The sequence below is a fragment of the Giraffa tippelskirchi genome, chromosome 9, assembly GCF_054371585.1.
Source record: "Giraffa tippelskirchi isolate mGirTip1 chromosome 9, T2T-mGirTip1v1.2.pri, whole genome shotgun sequence".
NCBI lineage: Eukaryota > Metazoa > Chordata > Mammalia > Artiodactyla > Giraffidae > Giraffa > Giraffa tippelskirchi.
The window spans coordinates 47,255,790-47,265,600 of NC_137283.1; the positions used below are offsets into that span (position 1 = coordinate 47,255,790).

The 9,811-nt window shown below is 41.1% G+C and overlaps 1 protein-coding gene across 1 annotated transcript; it reads right to left on the bottom strand.

The window, feature by feature from the left end:
* Nucleotides 1-3,407: 3,407 nt before the first annotated feature.
* LOC145519973 (IQ domain-containing protein F5-like) lies at nucleotides 3,408-8,558 on the bottom strand. Its single transcript, XM_081525316.1, has 3 exons — nucleotides 8,439-8,558; nucleotides 8,141-8,254; nucleotides 3,408-3,890 (listed from the first exon to the last, which is right to left on the bottom strand). Exons 1-3 carry the CDS (start codon nucleotides 8,454-8,456, stop codon nucleotides 3,423-3,425), a joined length of 600 nt encoding a protein of 199 aa, XP_081381442.1. The 5' UTR covers nucleotides 8,457-8,558; the 3' UTR covers nucleotides 3,408-3,422.
* Between the last annotated feature and the right edge of the window lie 1,253 nt (nucleotides 8,559-9,811).

The following is a 9,811-nucleotide window of genomic DNA, read 5'->3' on the forward strand; positions in this document are numbered from 1 at the left end:
GCATGAGCCGCTTGTATGTTTTGGAGATTAATTCTTTGTCAGTTGCTTTATTTGCTATTATTTTCTGCCATTCTGGAGACTGGCACATCATTCTTATTTCACTGATTTATCATCTCTTATCAGTCTAGAAAACTAGTTATAGTTGTTAGCTTGGGTTTTTTTTTTTTAACCTTTTTCTTCTGTTCCCAGTATTGGCTCTATTTCTTTTAAGCCCTTTTTCCTGTTTTTGTTTTTGTCTTAGTCTTTCATGTGAGCAGCTTTATGAAAATATCAATGATTTTGTTAAGTTTCCTATTTATATATAACAGGAGAATGCTACTCAGTGTCCATGGTGGGGCTTAGGATGCCATTCAGTAAGGGCTAATAAGGCAGAGTTGGGTTTCATTTCAAATATCAGTACTCATTTGTTTTATTCTTTGGAGCCTGTGGTAGATTGCATTAGAGGCCTTATATTCACACCTTTTGCTATGCGACTTTGAAGTTTCCTTGCATAAGGGAATGGAATCTGTCCTCCTGTGTGTTGGGTCTGGCTATGTGACTTGCTTTGGCCAGTAGAATAAAGGCAGCATGACATGAACGTTTGACTTTGGCTTTGAAAGGTTTTGTCCATTAATGTTTGCTGTTTCACATTTTTGCCATTGCCAAGATAAAAAAATGCCTAGGTAGCTTGCTGGTATGAAGAGAAGGATGAGAAATGTGGAGCAGAGCTTCCCCAGTCAAACCACCCCAGTTGAATGCAGCCTAGGTCAACATGCTTTATTGTTGCATGCAACTGAGGCTTGTAGCAGTTTGCTATTCAAGCAACAATAATGGACTGATTCCCCAGAGAAGAATCCCAAACTTTGAGTCAGAGAGTAGGAAATGAAAGTTGACTGCAGGCCTTTAGGTAGTTAAGTTGGCACAGAGGGCTTGAGGTTTCACTATTCAGCCTACACACTTCCAATCAATCCCTCCATGTTAGTATGGCACTTCACCTCTGCCTTCAACAACGTGTGAAATCCTTGAGTCTGGATGTTCTTTGGTTTAAATTATCCAGAAAATAAAACTCTCCTGCTAGGGCAGAAGAGGGGCTATCACCCAGTGATACACATGAAGAAGGGGAATGGCATGAAGGGGAAATTCTACAAATCCTTAAATGTTTAATCCTCACCTTAGACTCTCAACAGCTGGTGACTCAACTTCATAGTATGTTATTATTACAAGTTTATAATGTATTTTATGTGACTGATAATTTTCTCAGTCTCTTTTTCTGTGGGTATTTATTTATTCTTCAAAATTACACTTTTGCCTCAGTTTGGTAATTTCCCCAAAACTTCTAATGAGATTTTTACTGGAACTGAGGTTAATTTACAGATTAACTTAGAGATAATTGACAACTTTACAACTCTAAGTCATATTATCAATGACTGTTATTTTTCCTATTTATTTAGATCTTTTATATCCTTCTGAGCTGTGCACAAAAGCAGCATATGTAAATTCAAGGATATGCCCTTAAAGAGAAGTAGCATGCCTTTCTCCTTCTTTTTCATCTTTACTGGCTAGATTGCAGATCTAATTATTGATCTTGAAGCTGCCATTTTGGATCATGAAGTGACCTTGGGATGAGAGGCCATATATAGCACAGTAACAGATGGTAAGGGGAAAAGATTTCTTACCCTGCGGGTACTGTACCAGGCTTGGAATACCTGTTTGTAAACTTAAACCTCTTTTTGTTTAAACCACTGTTCTGCTTTCATCTACAGCCACCACATAGTTCAACTCTACCCCAGTGATATGGATAATGGAGTTTCCTAAAACAGTAGTGACAGCATCACCTGGAAACTTGTTAGAAACACTCATTCTTGGGAACATGATATAACGAATCAGAAATGACAGGTTGGGCCCAACAATCTGCTTTAATGAGACCCTCCATGTCATTGGGACCATTGGTAAAGTTTGAAAAACATTGTCCTATTTCCTGTAGATCCAGCATACATAATAGGATCTCTTCATGGTAAGACTGCCCACTTTCTTTAGGAGGTAGAGCTCAGAGCTTATTCTTGAGTGAAAGCTGACATACACATGCTTTGCCTAAATGGAGTAGAGGGAAAGAGAAGGACCTGACCAGTTTGTCTATTCCTCATGCAGTTGTTTCAGGAATGGAGGATGATTGCCTATGGCTTTGTTCTGCTGACTAGTTGAGCTAGGCAAAGGATAAAATTCCACATCTGGCTCTCAGGTGACCAATCCATGATTAGATTCACACTCAGACCATTCAAATTCTAGATGAGGCAACAAGAGCAAAGCACTGAGATGGGAGAGTGCTGGGTTTATTTGATGTTAACAGAGCCACCAGGGAAGGTACTGAGAGAGTGAGATGGCCAAGGCCAGGCTGTGTGGGCTTCTGTTGTCCCCAGTCGGGTGAGGGGGACTTTGGGAATTGGTCTAAATTGAATGGAAATGCTCTTGGATTGACAGAAATAATACTGTTAAAATGGCCATGCTATCCAAAGCAAACCACAGATTTAACGGATTCTTTACTGAACTGAGCCACCAGGGAAGCCCAGATTTAACTTACCCACGTAATTTTTCACAGAACTGGAACATATAATCCTAAAATTTATATGGAACCATAAAAGACTGAGAACTGCCAAAGAAATACTGAGGAAAAAGAACAAAGCAGGAAGCATAACCCTGCCAGACTTCAGACAATATTACGAAGCTACAGTAATCCAAACAACATGGTATTGGCACAAAAACAGACTTATGGATCAAGAGAACCAAACAGATAGCTCATGATCAATTAATCTCCTATGGTCAATTAATCTGCAACAAAGGAGGTGAGAATACATAATGGGGAAAAGACAGTCTCTTCAGCAAGCGCTGTTGGAAGTTGTACAGCCCCATGTAAATTAATGAAGTTAGAATACATCCTCACACCTACACACAATAAAACCTACACATGGCTTAAAGACTTAAATATAAGACAAGACACCATAAAACTCCTAGAATGGAATATAGGCAAAATATTCTCCAACATAAATCATATCAATGTTTTCTTCATAAGGCAACAGAAGTAAAAGCAAAAATAAACAAAAGGGACCTAATCATCTACAAGCTTTTACACAGCAAAGGAAACCATTGACAAAATGAAAACAGAAAACTACAGACTACACTATGAAGGAGTTTCCCTGGAGTTGGCTGACTTGGCAGCCCTGCCACCCCATCTCTCCTACTCACAGCCACTGCTAATTAATCACAGACCCCATCCATCCAGCCCCCGGCTCTTAGAATCCTCCTTCATATGTGACCCCAGATAACCTCAGAACTGACCTGTGAGATGCCCAATATCTGCCATCATTTACTTTGACCCTTCACTGAGACAAGACCTCCTGAAGCTTGTCTGACAGAGACCTTGTGACACAGTGTTGGAGCCGACCTGATCAATTCTTTATTGGGAAGGGGATGCAGTCCGTAATCCGACAGATGTGTGATCCCAGAAAGATCTCAAGCTCAAGTCCTAGCTGGCTTGCTGTGAGTTCATAGCTGCCCCTAAAAAAGCCACGGGTATGGCAATTATGCCAGCGCCAGTAGACCTGGATAATGCGGACGGCATGGAGCAAACGGCAGTAACGAAGCCGGATGTGCCACATGCGAACCCAGGACTGTAGCCTGACCACTGCCCATTTTTCCCGAGCATAATACTGCAGCATAGCCCGTCGTTTCTTCTCCAGCAGCTCTGCCAGCTTCTGTTTCCACCAGTACTGAATGATACGTGCTCTGAGAGCCGCATGTAGTAGTGTCCTGCGCACCAGGGTGCCCCGCCACCAGGCCTGGATTTTTATTGCTTGCAGCTCATTGCTTGCAACCACCTTTGGCGGTGGTTTTGGCTTTTTCACTGGGGGCGGAGGCTACAAGGAAAAAGAAGGGACACTCAGAAAATGTTCCCAGCCCACCTCAGCCCTGGCATGAGCTAGGAAGGGGTCTTGATACTTTGTCAACAATGGTCAATTCCTCAGTAGTTCCTGAGCACTGAGTAGGCCACTGGCTGGAGCCAGAAGACCAGACAGGTGCCCTGTCTCCACCACTCTTGGTTTAACAGACACATCACAGCTGAACTTGGAGTCTCACAGTCCTCATATGTTGCTTAGGGGCACACCTGCCCTAGCTGTCACCTGGTTCCTTGGGCTTGTTTGGCCAGTCTAGAACAAGAACACCATGATCTATGGGTCAATGGGTTATTCTGTCACACTCCGGGCCTGATACCTACCTGGGAAGCATATCATTTCCCTTCAGACCACATCCACAGGCTGGAGCAGGAGCATCTTTTGCTCTCCTTTCATGCCTGACACCAGCTCTAATGTACAACCTGCTGGCTTCTCTGTCAAATCATGGGATTAGACATTTGCCTGTCCCACATTGTTTGGAGCCCTGCTCATTTATTTCTCACTTTCACTTCTTTTGGTTCTCACACCTTGAACTTTAGTTAACTCATATATATGCACTCATGTAAACACACATACACTCCCACACAATTCTAGACTTGGGTTTCTAACACCCAGTTGCAGATGTGACTGGTGATGGAAGTAAAGTCTGATGCTGTAAAGAACAATATTGCATAGGAACCTGGAATGTTAGGTCCATGAATCAAGGAAAATCGGAAGTGATCAAACAGGAGATGGCAAGGGTGAACACCAACATTATAGGAATCAGTGAACTAAAATGAACTGGAATGTGTGAATTTAATTCAGATGACCATTATACCTACTGTGGGCAAGAATCCCTTAGATGAAATGGAGTAGCCCTCATAGTCAACAAAAGAGTCCAAAATGCAGTACTTGGGTGCAATCTCAAAAATGACAGAATGATCTCTGTTTGTTTCCAAGGCAAACCATTCAATATCACAATAACCCAAGTCTATGCCTCAACCACTAATACTGATGAAGCTGAAGTTGAACGGTTCTATGATAACCTACAAGGCCTTCTAGAACTAACACCCAAAAAAGGAAGTCAAGAGATACTGGGAGTAAAAGGCAAGTTTGATCTTGGAGCACAAAATAAGCAGGGAAAAGGCTAACAGAATTTTGCCAAGAAAAAGCACTGGTCATAGCAAACACCTTCTTCCAACAGCACATGAGAAGACTCTACACATGGACATCACCAGACAGTCAATACAGAAATCAGATTGATTATATTCTTTGCAGCCTAAGATGGAGAAGCTCTATACAGTCAGCAAAAACAGGACTGGGAGCTGACTGTGGCTCAGATCATGAACTCCTTATTGCCAAATTCAGACTGAAATTGAAGAAAGTAGGGAAAACCACTAGACCATTCAGGTATGATCTAAATCAAATCCCTTACGATTATACAGTGGAAGTGACAAATAGACTCCAGGGATTAGATCGGATAGACAGAGTGCCTGATGAACTATGGACAGAGGTTCATGAAATTGTACAGGAGGCAGTGATCAAGATCATCCCCAAGAAAGAAATGCAAAAAGGCAAAATAGCTGTCTGAGGAGGCCTTACAAATAGCTGAGAAAAGAAGAGACGTGAAAGGCAAAGGAGGAAAGAAAAAGAGATATCCATATGAATTTAGAGTTCCAAAGAATAGCAAGGAGAGATAAGAAAGCCCTCCTCAGTGATCAGTGCAAAGAAATAGAGGGAAATAATAGAATGGGAAAGACTAGAGATCTCTTCAAGAAAATTAGAGATACCAAGGGAACATTTCATGTAAAGATGGGCTCAATAAAGGACAGAAATGGTATGGACATAACAGAAGCAGAAAATATTAAGAAGAGGTGGCAAGAATACACAGAAGAACTATACAAAAAAGATCTTCATGACCCAGATAACCATGGGTGTGATCACTCATCTAGAGCCAGACATCCTGGAATCCAAAGTCAGGTGGGCCTTAGGAAGCATCACTAGGAACAAAGCTAGTGGAGGTGATGGAATACCAGCTGAGCTATTTCAAGTCCTAAAAGATGATGCTATGAAAGTGGTGCGCTCAATATGCCAGCAAATTGGGAAAACTCAGCAGTGGCCACAGGACTGGAAATGGTCAGTTTTCATTCTAATCCCAAAGAAGGGCAATGCCAAAGAATGTTCAAACTACCGCACAATTGCACTCATCTCACATGCTAGCAAACTAATGCTCAAAATTCTCCAAGCCAGCTATCCAAAAGTCTACAAGCAATAAATGCTGGAGAGGGTGTGGAGAAAAGGGAACCCTCTTACACTGTTGGTGGGAATGCAAACTAGTACAGCCACTATGGAGAACAGTGTGGAGATTCCTTAAAAAACTGGGAATAGAACTGCCATATGACCCAGCAATCCCACTGCTGGGCATATACACCGAGGAAACCAGAATTGAAAGAGACGCGTGTACCCCAATGTTCATCGCAGCACTGTTTACAATAGCCAGGACATGGAAGCAACCTAGATGTCCATCAGCAGACGAATGGATAAGGAAGCTGTGGTACATATACACAATGGAATATTACTCAGCCATTAAAAAAAATACATTTGAATCGGTTCTACTGAGATGGATGAAACTGGAGCCCATTATACAGAGTGAAGTAAGCCAGAAAGAAAAACAACAATACAGTATACTAATGCATATATATGGAATTTGAAAGATGGTAACGATAACCCTATATGCGAGACAGAATAAGAGACACAGATGCATGGAACAATTTTATGGACTCTGAGGGAGAAGGCGAGGGTGGGACGTTCTGGGAGAATAGCATTGAAACATGTATAGTATCATATGTGAAACAGAACACCATTCCATGTTCGATGCATGAGACAAGGGCTCAGGGCCGGGGCAATGGGATGATCCAGAAGGATGGGATGGGGAGGGAGGTGGGTGGGGGGTCCAGGAGGGGGAACACATGTAAACCCATGGCTGATTCATGTCAATGTATGGCAAAAACTATTGCAATGTTGTGAAGTGATTGGCCCCCAACTAAAATAAATAAATTTATAAAAAAAAAAAAAAAAAATTCTCCAAGCCAGGTTTCAACAGTACGTGAACCGAGAACTTCCAGATGTTCACACTGGATTTAGAAAAGGCAGAGGAACCAGAGATCAAATTGTCAACATCTGTCTGATCATAGAAAAAGCAAGAGAATCCCAGAAAAACAACTACTTCTGCTTTATTGACTACGCCAAAGCCTTTGACTGTGTGGATCACAACAAACTGTGGAACATTCTTAAAGAGATAGGGAATACCAGACCACCTTGCCTGCCTCCTGAGAAATTTTTATGCAGGTCAAGAAGCAACCACTAGAACCAGACACGAACAATGGACTGGTTCCAAATTGGGAAAGGAGTATACGAAGGCTGTATATTGTCACCTTGCTATTTAACTTCCATGCAGAGTACATCATGCGAAATGCTGGGCTGGATGAAGACTAAGCTGGAATCAAGATTGCCAGGAAAATATCAATAACCTCAGATATGCAGATGACACCACCCTTATGACAGAAAGCAAAGAGGAACTGAAGAGCCTCTTGATGAAAGTGGAAGAGGAGAGTGAAGAAGTTGGCTTAAAACTCAACATTCAGAAAACTAAGATCATGGCATCTGGTTCCATCACTTCATGGCAAATAGAAGGGGAAACAATGGAAAAAGAGACAGACTTAATTTTCTTGGGCTCCAAAATCACTGCAGATGTTGACTGCAGCCATGAAATTAGAAGACCCTTGCTCCAAAGAAAAGCTATGACCAATCTAGACAGCATATTAAAAAGCAGAGACATTACTTTGCCGACAAAGGTCCCTCTAGTCAAACCTATGCTTTTTCCAGTAGTCATGTATGGATGTGAGAATGAAAGTGAAAGTTGCTCAGTCATGTCTGACTCTCTGCGACCCCATGGACTGTGGGGTCCATGAGAGAATCCACGGAATTCTCCAGGCCAGAATACTGGAATGGGTAGCCTTTCCCTTCTCCAGGGGATCTTCCCAACCCAGGAATCAAATCCAGGTTTCCCGCATCACAGGCAGATTCTTTACCAGCTGAGCCACAAGGGTGACAAATTCCCTGATCATCCCATGCTATGGGCCACAGAGAAAGACAACTGTCACCCCTGGGTGACTTTAGTTAGACACATTGGAGGTTTGGGTCCCCTTCAACTTTGAGAACCTCTATTGGCCTACCTGTCGTGGAGGTGGTTCAGCAGGTTTTTTTTTCTCCTTTTTCTTCTTCTGTTCATGTATTAATGTGGTTTCATCAACGTTTTCTACTACAATTTGACAAACGTGGCCATCCTTCTGTAATCAGAGTTTATAGGGGAAAGATAAGAGTAGGTTGCTCTCTGTAAATTCGGTTCTGAGTCTACCACAAGCTCAACCTCTTGTCTTGCCCAGAGACCCTACATGTAGGACTTGTATCCTTAACAACTGTGAAATCCACCTTTCCCTGCCTGCAACTTTGGGTAGACTGGCTCTCTCTTACACAAAATCGAATGCCCATGACTTGGAAACAGATGGTTCAAATCCCTCAGGTCTGCGATCCCTTAAATTTCCCATAGTTAGGAGTTAGATGGTTCCATTGCTATCAGGTCTGTACTCTTCCAGCCACATCTCAGGCAGGAAGAAGGAAGGGAAGACAGAAATGATGTCATAAGGGCACCTATGACATCAGAATGGCATCAGAATGGTTCCCAACCATTGAGCCCTTTTTGTGAAAACATGTAAGTTCTGTCCATTCTTAATGCTATAAATGGCCAAAATTTGGCTAAAATGGCAGGATACTGAAAATATTGGCCCACTGGCGCACAAAGCTGTACAAAGTTTATCATTTCATGCCCATTGATAAAAACATACATTTGAGACAATTTAAATATTCATCAATAGGGAATTCAATTGCATGGATTTCCGTTCAAACAAAACAATGGAAGCAAATAATATACAGAAAGAATGAGTTTGGAGCAAAATCTTAAGTGTTTTACAAAAGGAAATGTACTACGGCTAAGAAGCACATGAAATGATGCCCAGTATCATTATTCATGATGGAAATAAATTTAGAACTACAATGAGATATTTTTTAGACACTCTAGAGAATGGCTAAAGTGAAAGATAGTGACAATCAAATACTGATGAGAATGTACAGTAGTTGAATCTCTTATATACTGTTGGTGGTTATGTATAAAACAGTATAAATACTATGGAAAATGGTTTGGCAGTTTCTAATATATTTAAACATATCTCCACTCTATAACTCAGCAATTCCACTCCCAGGTATTTACACAAGAAAAATGAAAACATGTTGTCTACAAAAGATTTGTACAAGAATGTTCATAGCAAGTTTACTCAAATAGATTAAAATTGGAAACAATTAAAATGTTTACCAAAACTGACTAGAGAAAGCAACTTTAGTATATTTATATAATGAAATACACAGTGATAAAAGTGAACAAATCATTAAAACACACAATAACATAGGTGAATCTCAAAAACATGCTAAATGAAAGAAGCCAGACATCAACTATTTATAGGATGATCCATTTATTCAAAATTTTAAAACAAGCAAACTTAAACTATAGGTGAAATGATTCCAAAAAAAGATTATACCTAGAGTAGAGTTATAAGATGTATTGCTTGCAAACAACACACACACACACGAAACAAAGAAAATGTGCTCTGTCTTATTCTCGGTGGTGCTTACTGGGGAATACAGAATTATGAAAACTTACCCAAATCATCTATTAAGAAGTGCTTAAGGGGAAAGATCAAGATGGCGGAAGAGTAGGATGTGGAGTTCACCTTCTCCCCACAGATACATCAAAAATACATCTACATGTGCAACAACTCTTATAGAACATCTAC